This window comes from Camelus bactrianus, chromosome 27 (genome assembly GCF_048773025.1).
Source record: "Camelus bactrianus isolate YW-2024 breed Bactrian camel chromosome 27, ASM4877302v1, whole genome shotgun sequence".
Classification (NCBI taxonomy): domain Eukaryota; kingdom Metazoa; phylum Chordata; class Mammalia; order Artiodactyla; family Camelidae; genus Camelus; species Camelus bactrianus.
The window spans coordinates 16288090-16307667 of record NC_133565.1 but is presented as its reverse complement, the minus strand read 5'-3'; the positions used below and the strand labels follow the sequence as shown (position 1 = coordinate 16307667).

The 19578-nt window shown below is 40.4% G+C and overlaps 1 protein-coding gene across 5 annotated transcripts; it reads right to left on the bottom strand.

Moving 5' to 3' along the window:
- Positions 1-11905: 11905 nt before the first annotated feature.
- On the bottom strand, positions 11906-17993 carry LYSMD4 (LysM domain containing 4). 5 transcript variants are annotated; one of them, XM_074354077.1, is made up of 3 exons: positions 17890-17993; positions 16221-16510; positions 11906-14087 (listed from the first exon to the last, which is right to left on the bottom strand). In XM_074354077.1, the coding sequence occupies exons 2-3, from the start codon at positions 16500-16502 to the stop codon at positions 13479-13481; spliced, it is 891 nt and encodes a 296-aa protein (XP_074210178.1). In that variant the 5' UTR covers positions 16503-16510; positions 17890-17993; the 3' UTR covers positions 11906-13478. The 5 variants fall into 5 exon arrangements, with proteins under 5 accessions (XP_074210178.1, XP_074210179.1, XP_074210180.1 ...); XM_074354078.1 differs by lacking the exon at positions 17890-17993 and adding an exon at positions 17148-17883; XM_074354079.1 differs by lacking the exon at positions 17890-17993 and adding an exon at positions 17450-17883.
- Between the last annotated feature and the right edge of the window lie 1585 nt (positions 17994-19578).

Sequence of the window (19578 nt, the reverse complement as noted above, 5' to 3'; positions counted from 1 at the left end):
AGGCCCTGCACGCCCCAGCTGACTCTTGTCACTGCCCTCCACCACAGCAGGCACAGCCGGGGATGGAGTGAAGCCACAGGAGAACATGCTGCCATCCAGGTCCTCCACAGATGCCAGTGAGCCTGCAGTTGGCCTGGCCCCTGCTACCTGCCCTGACCCCCATCACTTAAAGTGTGTCTGCAGATAACCCGTGCCACTACATAGGCACTAGCAGCTGGCCCCTGGCACAGAGTCTGTGCACACCGCTGGCTCCAGCCACCTGCTTCCTGCCCTGGTCCCTACCTACTGACCCAAGAGGCACACCCTAGAAGCCCAACATCCCTTGCAGCCACTTCAGACCAAGGAATACACGGTTGTCAACACTGTGCACCCCAGTGTCTTGAGACAAAGAGATATCACACCCCCACTGGATCCAGTGCAGCCATGTACCCTGTGCCACTAGACCTGGGGTCACCACACAGTCTGGTACGCCTCTAAGAGAAAGTGAAAGGCTTCTCTTGCCAAAATAGGTCTATGAAGTCTAGAAGAGGTGACTACCTCTTTAAATGCTCAGACACCTACACAAGGCTACAGGGACCACAAAGAATCAGGAAGACATGTCTCCACCAGAGGAACACAGTTAACTTCCAGGAACTGGACCCCAAGAGCTGGAGATCCAGAAACTGCCTGACAAATAATTCAAAGTAAGTGCTCTACAGACGCTCAGAGAGCTGTAAGAGATCACAGATAAACGACAGTATGAGGAAAATAATACAAGAACAGAATGTTCTCATAAAGAGAACAGAATACTCAATAAAGAGACGGAAAACATAAAGAACCAAATTTTGAAGCTTTGAAGAGTATAATGATTAACTGAAGAATTCAACAAATTGCTTCGACAGCATACTGAACAAACAGAATAGAAAATCAATGGGCAAAAAACTGAAATTGTACAATTAAAAAAGCAAAAAGAAAAAAAAATGAAAAGGGACAAAGAAAGCCCAGAGGAGTTATAGGACATAATCAAAATAATGTACATATTACTGGAGTCCCAGAAGGAGGAGAAAGGGAAAAAAGGAGTAGAAGGCTTATTTAAAGAAATAATGGCTGACATGGTGACTGTATGTTACTGCACAGCAAAATAAAAACGGCAAATGATGATCCTTCTCAAACTATGCAGAGCAAGGAATATACCCAACTTATTTACAAGGCTAGCATTACCCTGGTACCAAAGCCAGAAAAGGGTACAAGAAAACGACAGGCCAGTATTCCTGATATACACAGATGCAAAAAATTTCAATAAAATACTAGCAAACTTAATCCAGAAGCACATTAAACGGATCATTTATGATCAAGTGGAATTGACCCCTGGGACACAAGATGGTTCAGCATATGCAAATCAATGTGCTCCACCACATTAATGGAATAAAAGATAAAAATCATATGATCATGTCAGTGAAAATGCAGAAAAAGCATCTGGCAAAATACACCATCCTCTCATGATAAAAATGCTCAACAAAGTGGATATAGAAGGAACATACCTCAATACAATAAAAGCCATACATGACCGCCCCATAGCCAATGTCATGCTCAATGGTGAAAGGCTGAAAGATTTCCCCCAGAGATCAGGAACATGACAGAGGTGCACACTCTCACCACTACAATTCAACACAGGACTGGAAGTCTCAGCCAGAGCATTAGGCAAGAAAATGAAGTAAAAGACATCCAAATAGGAAAGCAAGAAGTAAAACTGTCTTTGCTTGCAGATGATACGATCTTATATATACAGGAAATCCTAAAGACACAACCCTAAAACTGCTAGAACTAATGAACAAGTTCAGGAAAGCTACAGGAAACAAACTCAACATACAGAGAACAGCTGTGTTTCTATACACTAACAACAAAACATCTGAAAAGAAAGAAAACAATACCATTCACAATGGCATCTAAAACAATAAAACACTTAGGAATAAATCTAAGGAGGTAAAAGTTCTGTTGCCTGAAAAGTACAAGACTTTGATGTAAGAAATTGAAGACACAAACAAAAAGATAACCAGTGTTCATGGATTGGAAGACTTAATATTGTTAAAATGACCATACTATCCAAAGCCGTCTATGGATTTCAGTGCAATCCATATCAAGATTCCAAAGGCTTTTTTTTTTTCACATAAATAGAAAAAAACCAATCCTAATATGCATATGGAGCCACAAAAGACCCTGAAAGTAATCCTGAGAAAGAATAACAAAGCCAGAGGCATCATACTTCCTGGTTTCAAACTACACTACAAAATTATAGTAATCAAAACAGTGTGGTACTAGCATTTAAAAAGACATATAGATCAATAAAGCAGAATCAAGAGCCCAGAAATAAACCCTTATGTATATGGTCAACCAGTATTGACAAGGGAGTCAAGAATACTCAATGGGGAAAGAAGGAAGGAATACTCTCTTTCTTTTACATGGTGCTGAGAAAATTGGATATTCACACATAAAAGAATGAAAGTACATCCCTATCTTAGCCACTACAAATATTAACTCAAAATGGATTAAAGACTTAAACATAAGACCTGACACCATAAAACTCCTAGAAGAAAACACAGGAGAAAAGCTCCTTGACATTGGTCTTAGCAACAACTTTTTGGATATGACATCAAAAACAAGCAAGAAAAGTAAAAATCTAATGTACACATTAGGACTATATCAAACTAAAGAGCTTCTGCACAGCAACAGTAACAATCAACAAAATGAAAAGACAACCTACAGAATGGCAGAAAGTATATAAACCATATACTGACAAGGGTTAATCATTAAAATATCTTAAAGAACTAATACAACTCAATAGCAAAAAAAAAAACATCCAATTAAAACTTGGGCAGAGGATCTGAATAGACATCTTTTCCCAAAGAAAACATACAAATGGCCAACAAGTAACATGAAAAGATGCTCAACATCAGTAACCATCAGGGAAATGCAAATCAAAACCATAATGAGATATCTCCTTATGCCTATTATAACAGCTATCGTCAAAAAGATGAGATAACACGTGTAAACAGGGTGTGGAAAAAAGGTAACCCTCATGCACCACTGGTGAGAATGTAAATTGCTTTAGTCACTAAAGAAAACAGTATGGAGGTCCCTCCCCCCAATTTTTTAAACTACCATATGATCCAGCAATTCCACTTCTGGGTATATATACAAAATATATGAAAACAGGTTATCAAAAAGGTATCTGTATGCCCATATTTATTGCAGCATTATCCACAATAGCCAAGATAGAGTTTAACAATCTAAGGGTCAATGGATGAATGGATATAAACATCTGCTCTGTGTGTGTGTGTGTGTGTGTGTGTGTGTGTGTGTAGACTATTATTCAGCTCTGAGAAAGAGGAAATTCTGTCATTTTGGACAACATAGTTGGACACTGAGCACATTATGCTAAGTAAGACAAGTCAGGCAGAGAAAGGCATACTGTTTGATATTTATATGTAGAATCTTAAAAAGCTGGATTTGTAGAAACAGAGATTAGAATGGTGGCTACCAGAGCCTGGGGGGTGGGAGAAGTGGGGAGATGTTGGTCAATGAGCACACACTTGCAGTTAGAAGACGAGTAAGTTCTAGAGGTCTAATACACAGCATTTTGACTAAATTAACAATATTGTATTATACCTCAAAGTCGCTAAGAGGCTAGATCTTAAATGTTCTCACCACAAAAAGAAATGATTATTATGTGATGTGCTGGTGGTGTTAGCTAGTGCTACAGTGGTAATCATATTGCAGTATGTAAATGTATCAAATCAACATATTGTACACCTTACACTTACACAATGGTATATATCAATTATAACTCAATTTTTAAAAATCACCCACGATTAGTCAGAATATTAAAAGGGTGTCCCAACCAGATATTAAGAAATATTGCCAAGCTACAAATATAAAAGAAGGTCATACTGATGCAAACAGAACAAAACAACCACCCCACCCTCCAAAAAACGCTAGTAAGCAAATGTAATAGAATTAAGAGCTCACAGATAGAATTATGTGGAGATTTATGTACACCATAGGTAATTCCATAAATAATTAGGGAGAAGACGGTTTAGTAAATACTGTTGGTAAAATTAGTTTACTACACAGAGAAAAATGAAACTGGATTCTACCTAACATGACACAAGCAAAGTAGTCTCCAAATGGGTTAAATAACTAGTTAAAATAGAACAATGGCATTATATAATAGGAAAACATCTTTCTGACCCAGAGTAAGCAACTTCCAAAGTACAAACTGTAATGGAAAAAACTGATGAATTTGATTGCATCAAAATCTGAGAAACAAAATAGTATAATTGCAAATCACTCCATATCAGTTCATAGAAATCATCATCATTCTTTTTTTATACCTGCATAATATTCCACATGGTAGGGATGTCCCATAGTTTAATCAGTCATGAATAGCCATTTTTTTTCCCAATATTTGGATAACCTTATGCATATGTATTTTCATACTGTTAGGGTAGGTGCAGAAGTGGGATTGCTGAGGAGGGGCACATGTAGTTTTATTAATATTGCCAAACCTGCCTCCAGACGAGTTGTACAAATCTGCATTTCCTCCAGCAATGAATAAGAATGCCTATTTCTTCCCCAAAACCTTGCTGACAGAAAGTTGTCAAAGTTTTTATTTTTACCAGTCTGGTATGTGAGGAATTACATCTTAATGTTTAAATTTGCCTTTCTCTATTATGAGTGAATTTGAACATTCTCCCATCTGTTTGAGGGCCATTTTAACTCACTTGTGTGTGTCAATTATACGTGTCTTTTTCTGATTTGTCTATTGGGGTTTTGGTCTCTATCCCCCAATTTTTAAGTTCTGTTTATATCACACGTATTAGCCCTTTGTTATTTATGCTATGAATATATTCTCCCAGTTTATCAGTTGACTTTAGATTGTGTGGTACTTTTGTCATGCAAACGTTTATTTTTATGTAGTCAAATTTATCAATATTTTCTTTTATTAATTGTCATTTTTAATATAAAGCTAGAATCCCTTCCCTACACCCAGGTCAGAGAGGAACTCGCCACATTTTCTTCTAGTGCTAGAATGGTTTCATCTTTCACATTTAGATCTTTAATCCAATTGTAGTTAATTCTTACATGTGGATCAGTTTTATATTTTTCCAAATGGCTACCTAGTTGTCCCAGACCATTTATTAAAAAGTTCATTTTACACTGTAGACTTGAAATGGCACATTTGTCATATACTAAGTTTCCAGATGATATGGATCTAATTTTGGACCTTCTAATTTTTATTCCACTATGAACACAAATTTTAAAAGATTCTCAACACTGCCCAGAAATGCAACCACAATTCCCTCATTTGTTGACTTTCTCACTTTCTGTAATCACTATTTTACTTTCTCCTCTTTATTCCAATCTCCAAGACCACTTCCTCTTCTTTCTAGCTGACCACTTCCTTTCACATTTTCCATTAATAAATAGATGCAATCAAATGAGACCTACCTAGTCTTCCCACATAAAATCTAGGAATCTGCCTGCACCTGTACACATGGGCTCTGCCTTCCCTCCAGGAGCTATGGATAGCCTTTGTTCTTACCTTGGGCCAAGCATTCTATGTTGTGTATTGGAGCCTATCACCTCTCTCCTTCTCAAGGTCTTCATTCCTGCAACTAACCCCTCTCTCTGGTAGCATCTAAGAAGATATAACAATTGTACGTGTATATGCACCCAACATAGGAGCACCTAAATAAAGGAACTATTAATAGAAATAAAGGTAGAAATTGATAGTAACACAATAACAGTAGGGCATTTTAACACCCTACTTGTATCAATGAACAAGTCACTCAGATAGAAAATCAATGAGGAAACACTAGCCTTAAATGGCATATTAGACCAGATGGACTTCATAGGTATATTTATAGGACATTCCATCCAAAATCAGCAGAATACACATTCTTTTCAAGTGTAGATAGAACATTGTCCAGGACAGACTTACCAAACAAGCCTTGGTAAATTTAAGAAAATTGAAATAATATCAAACATCTTTTCTGACCACACTATGAGACTACAAATCAATTACAATAAAAAAACTGCAAAAAACACAAAACACATGGAGGCTAACCAATATGCTACTAAACAATCAATGGATCACTAAAGAAGTCAAAAAGGAAATCAAAAATACTTGGGGACAAATGAAAACAAAAACATAATGATCCAAAATCTATGGGACACAGCAAAAGCATTCTGAAGAGGGAAGTTTACAGCAATACACATTTACCTCAGGAAACAATACAAATCTCATATAAACAATCTAATCTTACATCTAAAGGAACTAGAAAAAGAATAAATGAATTCCACAATAAGTAGAACGAAGGAAATAATAAAGATCAGAGCAGAAACAAATAAAATAGAGACTAAAAAGACAACAGAAAAGATCAATGAAACTAAGAACTTGTTCTTTGAAAAGATAAACAAAATTGACATATCTTTAGCCAGACTCATCAAGAAAAAAAGAGGTCTCAAGTCAATAAAATAAAAAATGAAAAGAAGTTACAACCAACACCATACAAATTCAAAGGATCATAAGAGATTATTAAGAACTATATGCAATAAAATGAACAATCTAGAAAGAATGGACAAATCCTATAAATGTATAATCTCCCAAGACTAAACCAGAAAGAAATAGAAAATACAAACAGACTGATTATAAACAGATTGATGAAGTTGAATCAGTACTTTAAAAACTCCCAATGGCAAGAGTCCAGGACCAGTGGCTTCACAGGTGAATTCTACCAAACATTTAGGGAAGAGTTAACACTTATCCTTCTCATATTACTCCCCAAAAACTGCAGAGGAAAGAACACTTTCAAACTCATTCTGTGAGGACAACATTATCCTAATACCAAAACCATACAAAGACACCACAAAAAGAAAGAAAATTACAGGTCTATAATCACAGATGAATAAAAGTGCAAAAATCCTCAAAAAAAAATTAGCAAACCAAATCCAACAATAACCCAAAAGATCATACAGCATGATCAAGTGGGATTTACCCCAGGGATGCAAGGATTTTTCAATATCTACAAATCAATGTGACAAATCACACTAACAAACTGAAGAATAAAAATCATATGATCACCTCAATAGATGCTTTTAAAAAGCTTTTGGCAAAATTCGATATTCATTTATGATAAAAACTTTCCAGAAAGTGGGCACAGAGGGAACATACCTCAGCATAATAAACACCATATATGACAAGCCCACAGCTAACATCATACTCAACAGTGAAAAGCTGAAAGCATTTATTCTAAGATCAAAAACATGATGAGGACTCCCACTCTCTCTTTTCTTCAACATAGCACTGGAAGTCCTAGCCACACATCAGACAAGGAAAGGAAATAATGTGAATCCAGATCAGAAAGGAAGAAGTAAAATATGATACCATTCATAAAAAATCCTAAAGACTCCACCAAAGAACTAATAGAGCTCATCAATGAATTTGGTAAAACTGCGGGATACAAGATTAATATACAGAAATTGGTGGCATTTCCATACACTAATAACAAACTATCATAAAGAAAAATTAAGTAAACAATCCCTCTCATAATTACATCAAAAAGAATAAAATACCTAGGAATAAACAGACCTAAGGAGATTAGAAATGTGTACTTGTAAAACTATAAGACAATGAAGAAACTGAAGACAACACAAACAAATGAAAACATACACCATGTTCATGGACTGGAAGAATTACTATTGTTAAAATGACCATACTACCCAAGGCAATGTACAAATTCAATGCCATCCCTATCAAAATACCAATGGCATTTTTCAGAGAACTAGAACACTTTTAAAATTTGTATGGAAACATGAAAGACCCCAAATAGCCAAAATAATCTTGAGAGAGAACAGAGCTGGAAAAATCACTTGCTCCAATTCAGACTATACTACAAACTACAGTAATCAAAACAGTATGGTACTGGCACACAGATCAATAGAACAGAACAGAAAGACCAGAAATACATTCACACACTAATGGTCAATTAATCTATGACAAAGGAGGCAAGAATATACAATGGAGAAAAGACAGTCTCTTTGATAAGTGATGCTGGGAAAATTGGGCAGCTACATATAAAAGAATGAAATCAGAACATTCTCTACACCATATACAAAAATAAATCCAAAATGGATTAAAGACCTAAAATGTAATACCAGAAAACAGAAAGCTCCTAGAAGAAAATAGGCAGAACACTCTTTGACATAAATTGTAGCAATGTTTTTCAGATTGTCCCTTAAAACAAAGAAAATAAGAGCAAAAATAAATGGGACCTAATTAAACTTAAAAGTTTTTGCACAGCAAAGAAAACCATTCACAAAACTAAAAAACCACCATACAATATCATTTATATGTAGAATCTAAAAAAAAAAAAAAAAAAGACACAAATGAACTTACTTATGAAACAGAAACAAACTCACAGACATAGAAAACAAACATGGTTACCGGGGGAAAGCAGGTAAGAAGGGATAAATTGGGAGCTCAAGATTTGCAGATACTAACTACAAGTTCCTACGTATAGCACAGAGAACTATATTCAATATCTTGTAGTAACCTACAATGAAAAAGAATATGAAAAGGAATATATGTATGTATACATATGACTAAAATATTATGCTGTACACCAGAAATTGATACATTGTAAACTTACTTCAAAAGAAAAAAAACTGAAAAACCTACTGAATGGAAGAAAATATCTGTATAGATATGACCGATAAGGGGTTAATATCCAAAACAGCTCATACAATTCAATATCAAAGAAACTAACAACCCAGTTTAAAAAATAGGCAGAAGACCTGAATAGACATTTTCCCAATGAGGACACAGAGATGGCCATGAAAAGATGCTCAACTTGTAAATCATCAGAGAAATGCCAACACCTGTTAGAATGGCAATCACCAAAAACAACACAAATAACAGATGTTGGTGATGATGTGGAGAAAAGGGGACGTTAGTACGCTGTTGGTACGAATGTAAACTGGTGCAGCCATCGTGAAAAACAGTAGGCAAGTTTCTCAAAAAACTAAAAATAAAACTACCATATGACCCAGCAATTCCAATAGTGAGTATCAATCTGAAAAAAACAAAAGCAATGATTTGAAAAGATACACACACCCCAAAGTTCATAGCAGTATTATTTACAATTGCTAAGATATAGAAGAAACCTAAGTGTCCATCAACAGATGAATGGATAAAGACACATACATACACACACACAATGTAATACTATTCAGCCATTAAAAGAATGAAATCTTGCCATTTGCAACAACATGGATGGATATGGAGGGTATTATGCTTAGTGAACTAAGCCAGAGAAAGACAGATAATTCACTGTTAGTGTACAGAAACCCTATTAATTTTTGTAAGTTATTTTTGTATCCTGGAAGTTTACTGAATTTGTTAATTAAATCTAACAGTTTTTTGGTGGAGTCTTTAGGATTTTATGTATATAAAATCATGCCAGCTGCAAATATTGACATTTTTATTTCTTCTTTTCAAATTCTGATGCTTTTTATTTGTTTTTTTTTTTTTTGTCTGATTGCTCTGGATAAGACTTCTAGTACTGTATTGCATAGGACTTTTGAGAGTGGGCATTCTTGTTTTGCTCCTCATTTTAGAGGAAAAACTTTCAGCCTTTCACCAATGAATTATTTGAAAAAGAAATAAAGAAAATGATCCCATTTACAATAGCATCAAAAACAATAAAATACTTAGGAATAAACATAACCAAGGGGGTGAAAGACCTCTATGCTTTTAAAACTACAAGACACTGATGAAAGAAAATGAAGCAGATACAAATAAATGGAAAGCTATCCTGTGCTCATGGATTAGAAGATTTAATATCATTAAAATTTCCATATTATGCAAAGCCATCTATAAATTCAATGCTATAACCCTATTAAGGTTCCAATGGCATTTTTTTTTAAAGAATTAGGAAAGAACTACCCTAAAATGTGTATGGAAGCATGGAAGACTCTGAATAGCCAAAGCAATCCTGAGAAAGAAGTACAAAGAGGGGAGCATCGCATTTTCTGATTTCAAGCTACATTATAAAGCTACAGTTATCAAAACACTATGGTAATGGCATTAAAACAGACACAGACCAATGGAACAGAATCAAGAGCCCAGAAATAAACAAGTTCATATACATCAAGCAATATTTAACAAGGGAGCCAATACTCGATGGAGAAAAGATAGACTTTTCAATAAATAGTTCTGGGAAAACTGGATATTAACATGTATAAGAAATGAAAGTAAACCCCTATCTTACGCCACTCACAAAAATTAACTTGAAATGGATTAAAGACTTGAGTGTAAGACCAAAAATCATAAGACTCCTAGAAAATAACACTGGCATTATGCTTCATGATATCTGTCTTGGTGAAGACTTTCTGAATGTGACACTCGAAGCACAAGCAACAGAATAAAAAATAAACACGTGGGACTACATCAAAGAGCTTCTGCACAGCAAAAGAAACCATCAATAAAATGAAAGGATTACCTATGGAATGGGAAAAAGTATTTGTAAACCATTTATCTGATAAGGGGTTAATATCTAAAATATATAAAGAACTCATGTAACTCAATAGCAAAAAAGCAAATAATCTAATTAAAAATGGGCAAAGGACCTGAATAGACATCTGTCCGATGAAGAAAGATATGAGGCCAACAGGTACATGAAAAGCTGTCACTATTACTAACCACTAGGGAAATGCGAATCAAAACCACAATAAGGTATCACCTCGTGCCTGTCAGACGATAGCTAACACTGCTATATGGTACACGTCAAACTTGTTAAGGGAGTAAATCCTGAGTTCTCACCACATGGGAAAAAAAACTTTTTTTTTCTTTTTTCTTTTTTTGTATCCATGAGATGATGGATGTTAACTACACTTGTGGTAATCATTTCACAATGTATGTAAGTCAAATCATTATGCTGTACACCTTACCCTTATATAGTGCTGTGTGTCAGTTATACCTCAATAAAACTGGGAAAAAATGTCAAAATCCCCTCTATGAGCCATCATCTCAGGGCCTGTATCCTTCTCCCTCAAACCCAGGCGTGGGTGTTCACAGTTACTGCAGAGGCAATTTAAAGAACTAACTTCGTGAGGAGAGGCTGTGTCATGGCCTTGGCCGGGCAGTCCTGCTCTGAGCGACCCTGAGACTTCTACTTAGTCCCTGCAGCCTTGTCACCCCAGAGTAAAATGGGAGCATCACTTGTCCCATGACAGATTCCCTAGGCTTCTGCAATAGTAAGCACTACAGTTTGACCAAAAGGACTGAAGACTATCTAACAAATCTATTTCTTTAGAACATTAACTCCCAAAACACAATAAAATGTAGTAAAATATATTTTAAAAAAGAGCTTCATGGTATCGCTTATGCATGCCCAATAAAACAATGTTAAAGCACGTTATGCAGACCAGTCAGCCAGGCTGTGCCTGCTACCACTTTGTTCTCCCCCCTGCTAGAGTGACCGTGGGCACAAGCCCTGGGCCAGCCTCGCCCTCTGGACATGGACACCTCCATTTTCTCCAACATCATCCCACATCTTTTAATTCCAAATTAACAACTCCCAGATTAAAAAGGAGGAATCAGTTTTCCTTCACAGAAGAAATTATTTTATTCCACTTGAAAAAAGTATACAGGTATTCATTCTTTGCCCAGCAAAAGTCATGTTCTCATGGGAGTCCGAGTCCTGCTGGGTGAATTTAAAGGTGACAAATGTTAGAGAAACGTGTAGCCCTCGGGGGCACAGTGCGCACAAACATTTGACTGGAAAAGCATTTACATGATCAAAACCTTACATGATCAAAATTTCCGGTAGTAAAGGTTCACAAATTCATTTTATCCTGAAAACCATTTTGGTTTTGAAGAAAACATTTTATTTTGAAGATAATTTAAATTTGCTAATTAAACCCAGGGCAGAATAGTTTTTCACATAACTGAAAGGAGAAAGAAACTGGATGCCTATCTCAAGGGTTCTTCTGCCACATTCCCTTCCTCTTACGTGACGAGATCTTTCAAATTGCTCTTTAGGCCTAATGTGTCAAATGCCTTAAATCTGCATTAAAGCTCAGCATTTGTGCAGCGTGTTTTCCTCCCTGGAGACAGACCTCTCCAAGGCTGGGCTGCCAGCCACCTTGGCTGATTTCCACTCCGTGGGACCAAGGTGGGCTCCTGCCCTCACCCCATTCACCCATGCTCCACCAGTGAGCCTCCGAGGCCCGCGCAGGCCCTCCCTCCTTAAGCCTCTGCATTAGCACCCCTGTTGCCTCGTCATAAGAGGAGATGGGCAAACCTCAGGTCCCTCTTTTTATGGCCTTTCACAGGAGGGTCACCTGTAGGCCCTCTGTTAAGGGCTCGATATTTTAACACTATGAGCTACATTGAAATCACCTAAAGAAAACCATTCCTGTTCTGTGGCTCTAGAATCCCGAAGAATGGAGTCGAGGAAGCAGCAGGTAGCACCCCCGTTTTCCCTGCACCACTCTTTCAGGTGCACAGAGGCCAGCAGATGCAGGACTGGTGACTGTTCGCCCTTAGAAGTGCCACACGTTGGGACCTCGGTGACAGGCACTGATCCTTCCCTCTACACTTACTCCACTCCAGACACTGACCAGCAAGAGCTCCTTCCAAGAATGCTGACGTGGGGGATCCAGGTAGCAATCACTGTGCAGGTGCTCCTCGGGTGAAATTGGGCCATGGCCTCCAAACGTTCTGGCCAGGAAGTGCTGGTTGCACCACGCAGAGCTTAAAACACGCCTGCGTGTCAGATTAAGTAGCTCTAAAAGTTCAAGGAACAGAACCACTATTTACTCATATTACAGCAATTTGGATTTAGAGCTTTTTAAATTCTAGACAGGACATTGGCTCAAAAAGGCTATCTGAGGGGGCAAATATGAAGCAAGGCTTGTTACAACTGTAATGTGTCACACTCTAAAACAGGGTGACATTCCACACTATTGCACTTTTGCCGGGCAGACACAACAGCACTTGTCAGAGCCTGTCACTCCTCCATAGCAGGCAGGGGACAATGCAAACGGGAAGACCACCAAAGCCGACCCCCGGGGCTCCCACGCTGTAGGTCTGTTTGCCAAGGCCATTCGTCTCCCTTCCAGCATGTCCAACTTGGGGGCACACACGGTGCTACTGTGAAGACATGGCCAGTCCACTAAATGCCTCCAGGAAACAGCGTCTGTCAGGTGTAAATGTCTCTCTTGCTGCTCTTCTCTGGATGTAGGAGACTGAGGGTGCCAGTGTTTTGGCTCCCGCAGCCTTAGATCAGGCAAGGCTGTTCCCCATGGTGAGTGTTACTGAGAACACAACGGTGGCTTCTGCAATGTGTCCACACGTCAGAGAAAAGGAAAGTCAGCACATGGCCATTGCTAACGGATCCACTGCTAAAGCTGGCCTGATTACTTAGGAACAACAGCTAGTTCCCCCCTTGGGTATGACTGAACTGGCTGTCTGAAGAGGGGAGGGTTGGCACTGGAATCACTAATTTGGGGCCTTGGCCTGGAACTGCATTCATGGCCATCGAGCCATTGGGGACAGTAGTTGTATTCAAGCTGCTAGGGATGTCACTAGTAGCTTGTATTTTAAAATAGACCAAATAAAACACTGGTAAAACAATTCCAATTAGAAGCATGATAAACACAGCATTCCACCAATGAATTCCACAGTCTGCACCATTTGTCAGTGGCTTCGGAGGAGCCGGAAGCAGTGGCTGACTGGAGGTCTCGATGCAGTGACTTTCACTCAAAAAGATGTCTGACTGCACTGCACGCTCAATATTCTGGTCAATGCCCTTAAAGAAATCCGTCAGTGGGCTAGATGGGGCACTGGCACCCACAGCTGCTCTGTCTGGGTCTGGCTGCTCCTCGAAGGTCACTCTGGTCTCTGTGGATGAGCTCAGGAGGGGTCTGAGTTCTTTCTGGGTCTCCGTTAGGATTCCGTGATTTTTCACTGGAATCTTAATAGATTTCAAAGCATATAAGTCTTGTTCTCTGATGAAGTTGTTGACTTTCTTGATATCTGCAACCTGGGGAAGCCATGAGGACAAACATCACAAAATATGTAAAGCTCCTTAAAACTAATATCCAAAAAGTGGTGCTTAACCTCTCCGGGTGATGGTCCACTCTGCTTAAGAATCTGATGAACACTGGAAAACTGTACCTATGCACAAGATTTAATTTAGGCTGAATAACTGGGGTTTTTGGCTTTAACTCAGCCTTAACGTTATAGACTAATCATCAGATTTTTGTACAGACTTACAAGTTTGAACAACTTAAGATTACTTTTGGAAAAGACTTTTTTATTTGTTCAAAGTGTGCCTTCAACAAAATGATTTTAGGTGGAACACATCATGGTAAAAGAAGGCTGTAACCCTTTCTACTTTTAACTTTTGAGGCAACAGTGCCCCTGTCTGGCTGACTTCTCTCCTGCATCAGACTTAATTTAGTAGCTGTAGTAAACATTAGCACTCAGCAAACACAAATCCTCAGCCAGCTCTACAGACACTCAGAATCTAGTTCACCTGTAATGACATTTTAAAAGTGTGCTACAACATTTCCTTGCCAGAAGTACTGTATGGCCTATAAACTTATTTTAAAATAAAAGCGACCTAGAGTTGATTCACTTTGAGGATTTCACAACACTTATGATAATTAGAAACATGCAGGGAATATGCATCAAGTTGGAAACTATAGATGGAAATCATCTGCCTATTCCACTATTAGGACTTGAGGAGAAAGGAGTATGACTGTGTCTTATAAAGGAACAAAGTTTATGACAAATCCCTCTCATGATCAAACCTTAAGGTTTAATAAGTAGGGGGAAATGTAAGTCAAAGATAAATCCTCCCTCAAGTTATTGTTTGAAAACTTACCAAAAGCACCAAAGATGGACTCTAAGGTTTTAACTCCTAAGTCCACTTAAACTAGAGTGTAAATACAGCCAACAGACCTTATTCAAATCAATCATCTTCATAATTTTAATTATTTAGCAAGTGCTTTTATCATTTCATTGAATTAGAGTGAGGGACATTTTTAATTTACTAAGTCCTGAAACTAAACCATAAGGTGCTTGAGACGCTTCTAGCTTTGATCCTAATAAGCTAACATCAAATTTATTTACTTCAAATAGGAGAACGGATTACTTATCAGACACATTATTTATATAATACTTTTGGGTTTATTAAACATCACCATTCCAAGAAGCCCACTGCATCTATTCAGGTCTCTAGAGGAGATGATTCATTTTTCTGTACAATTTCTATAAACTATACAGTATGCCTACAGAAGCTGACTGTAAGAGTCAAATGTAAATCTCAGTACAATGCAGAGACCACTATGTATCCTGGGAGACCGGTCTGTTTATTTCCCTCGGAAAACACACCACCATCCCCACACTTCATATTGAGCCATTTGGACCTTGTTAAATAAATAACACTTTAAGGATGAAAAGATTTTTTTTTAAGTAAGTAGCTTATAAGGCCTTAAAGAAAGCCGCAGAAAGCAGCAATACAGTGTTAGCAAAATGAAACAGTTTCAATCGAGACGACAATGCAGCAATTCTACAAACACTTTCCTACTTACTTTGCCACTGTTAATCACTCTGACAGCTAAAAACATAATTAAAGAGAGAAACAGGGTTATATAGATACACAGCATACAACGGCCAGATCATGCAGTTCTAAAAGAGAGAAGGTAAAAACTTTACCAAAGGAGCTACAATCAGCAAGAAAGGTTTAGAAAAAGAAAAGTAGCAGAAAAATGCAAGCATACCTAAGAAATCTTGGATAAATTCTACCTGGCATCTCTGGCCCCGACATAGTCTTAAATAAAATGTGCTCAAAAGGAAAAGAAAAAAAAAAAAAAAAGGTTTCAGCATCTCAGTTTGGAGGGATAAGGAAGAGAAGTACTCTGTGGAGAGGGAACTGCCCCATCATCAGAAACTCCTAATCCTCTCTATGACCCCAGGGTTCAGAATGGTTAAGTACTTCCACCTGCCTTCATTCTCTAGCTAGAAAGAGGTCTCCTTTACCCACAGCAGGCTTCTCCCAACTGCTTGCGGGAGTCAGGAAGGGGCAGCAGGCTCACACTTCAGTGAGCTCCTGCTCCTCTAAACATACAGGGCGAAGGCAGGTGGCTCCTTCACCTGCGGGGTTTCTTACTTTGCAGCCATACTGAAGCGCGAGCTTGTTGAGGCTGTCCTCCTGGGCCAGCTCCCGCTGCAGCAGCACCACGTCCCCTGCTCCAGGCTGGTGAGGGTGGTGGGCACCCTTCTTCTGGCGATCCTTGCCCCGGGGCCGCAGGGCCACTCGGTGGGTCTCTTCCTCAGAGGAGTCCCCCGAATCTCCACCGCCATTCTCAAACATGTAAACATGGCTGGCCGGAGTCCTACAGACAATGGCTGGGCCTTGGAAGGTCTTGGTCAACACTTCCTTCTGCCTCATTTTCTTAACTGAAAACCAAACCCCAGTGTTAATTCCACACAAGGCAGTCATTCTTCTGTAGCTACACTGAAGATAAGTGTCTTCGTGCTGTTAGAGATGACTCCTTTCCCTAATATTATAAATAATCAACACATGCCGTAGGTACAAAAAAGGCACAATTTGTTTACGCTGGCTGAGATGAAGGGAGAGAGATAAACAAATAAAAACACTTTTTGCCCCATAACTGCACACCTTCTGCGCAGAAAACAAAAGAATCCTCCTTCTTTTTCCCTTATTCCTCATCCATAGCTGTCTCCCCAAAACCCACATATGTAGAGAAACGACTTCTCTTTTTGGTCCCAGAGTGGCAGAGGAGCAGATGGGATGATTGCCAGGAGAGGAAAGGATTGTTCTGACTTCCTGGCACTGAGAAGCTTAAACTCGGAACCTACCTTTGTACGAAAAAATTCTTGCTCAATACTTCAGACATTCCAAAGTATCGTCACTAAGGTCAAGACTAAGGGCACTTGCTTAGAACTATGAGATTAAACACTCCGATTCTGAAATAGCTTGAATTATATAATATGTGAGGCAAGTTAGGGGCAAGATTCCTGTCAAACTGAGAAACTCGTCCAGTTTCTCGCCACGTCCCTTTGCCTTCAGTACCTCCCGTGTCTGGTTTTAATTTTCACTTCCAGACAAGTGCAGAAGCCGCAATGCTGCCTTTCCTCTCTCCGAAGTGCTCGAATGAACTTCCAGAAATGAAATCTCAAACACGGGGAATGACAGTCTCAAAAAGAGTTGGCATCCTCAGGTTTCTTCGGAGCCCGAGGGGAGCGGCCCGTTCAGGGCAGCCGTGGCCCCGCGCGACCACCGCATCTCGCCCCCGCCCCCTCCCCCACACGCTAGAGCCCCCGCCGGCCCGGAGGAGGGAGGCGGCAGCCGTTCTGCCGGGGCCGGAGAGTCACCTGTGGCGACCCGAGCTCGGCGCGGGCCTTCCTGTCCGAGCTCAGGGCCTGCAAGGAGCCCTGGCGGCTCCCAGGCCTCAGTTTCCCTCGGAGCTCCTTCCGTGGAAGGACCGAGGTACTCAAACGAGCTGACTGAAGAAAAAAAAACAAAACGGGGAGCGGCCCGACCTATGCTTAGACGGGCGGGGCCCCAACATTCCACACAAGCACGACCTCCGACCTCTGCCCTCCGACACCAGAAACCTCGGGCTAGCCCTCCACGGTCTCGGACGCCGCCGCACCTCCAGCGGCAGGAGTGACCTCGGAGACCCAGGAGTTGCAGCTCGCCACCCAGCTGACAAGCAGGGCCACGCCACGGAGCCGCAAAGCGCCTACGCGTTACCTCCAAACAAGACAGCAGCCCCGGCTCCCTACCCTCCTACCCCCGCAGACTCGGGTACCTCAGCGTCCGGGTTCAACCGGGTTCCGCCGGGATCCGCCGAGACCAGCCGCCGCCGCCGCGGCTGCTGCGCCTGCTGATTGGCTGCGAAAATCAGCAGTTCTCCGGGGGCGGGGACAGAGAGGCAGCCAATGAAATCAGCGGTGGGCGGGGACTGGGATGGGCCGGGCTGTGCTGATAGGCCACCGTGGGACCTGCCTGGAGAGCAGCCCGCGGGGCGGGGCCCGGAGTCTGGGGCGGGCAGGGGCGGGGCCTCAGCTCAGTGACCTGACACTGGCCCCTCCCGCTTGCCTGCCACCTCTGCACCCGCTGGTCCTGGCTCCAGCTTTTGCCTCTGCTGTAGGCTGTTAAACACTTTGTCTCCCTCTCAGCTTTCTGCTGAACCTCAGCTTTCTTACCCGTAGAACAGGCCTTTGGCCCCGCCCTGTGTCCCTGATCTGTAACGAGAGTTCGGATTCCCAGTATAATGGGTGTTACCGACTACGGCCTCCGGCGGAGAAGAAGCCCCTCTGGCTCGGTCTAGGAGGATGAGGGGGTCTCCGCATCCTGAACCCTCGCTGGCCAGGAGCACAGGAGTTTGCTCTGCCCAACACCGTCCACGAGGTTACGAAACGTGGACCAGAGAAACATAATTTATCAAATTTCGAATGGCAGAGGACTGACTCCTTAAGCTTAAAAGTGATGCACGAACTCTTTCACATACTAAAACACAAACTTTTAAAGCTTGAAACCCGTAAAAGGAAATCAAAATTAAAAAGCAAACCATAATCTAGGAGAAACAAATGCAGCAAAAGATTAAAATCCTTAATTGAGAGAGACCTCATCAAATTAATAAGAAACACACTAAAATATCAGTAGATAAATGGATGGAGAGCATGAGCAGACAATTCTGCACGAGCAGAACACAAATGGCTAACAGGGAAGAGAAATTAAACCTCACTAGCAATCAAACTAAGCAACAAAGCAAAAGGATAAAACATTAAGATCTCAGAAACCCCTTCTATAGCTTTCCATCTCACTTAGAATAAAAATCAAGTTCTTTATCTCGGCAGACAAAAGTCCAGAACAGTGTGAGGGCTACAGCACATTCTCTACCATTCTACCCTTTCCTTCTGAAATGCCCCACTTTTCTCTGGCCTTTAAATACCCAGATCTCCCACCTCTGGCTCTTCAGAGGAACATCCTTCTCTCAGCTGCTGGCTCAGCGAGACCTTCTGATCCTCAGGCCTCAGATAAGCCACTGTCTCAGCAGGGCAGTCCCTGACTACACTATATACATATGTGCTCCCTCTGTGCTCTGTCAGATCATTCTGTTTCTTCATTGCACTTCTCAGTTAATTGTTTTATTGCCTGAATCCTTCTGCCCCTAATTATCATCTCTAAGTTTGTTTTGCTCACCACTCCCAGTGCCAAACTCAGTGTCTACACTTGGTAGGTACTCATTAAATGGTGGTTCAAGAGAAGAGCCATTCAGTGACCGGACTAAGGTATATAGGAAGTGGCAGCACCAAATCCAATTCCTACTGGGTTTCACTCCAAAGGCCCAGTTGTCTGGCCTAAAGCACCTGGCCATGGCCTGGTGGATTTGGCAAGTCTAGGAGGCAGAATTTAAAAGTGTGACTAATGGGAGAGGGATCAGAACAGAATCTGCAATGCTGAATTAATATAGCCACACTCTGATCAATTACAG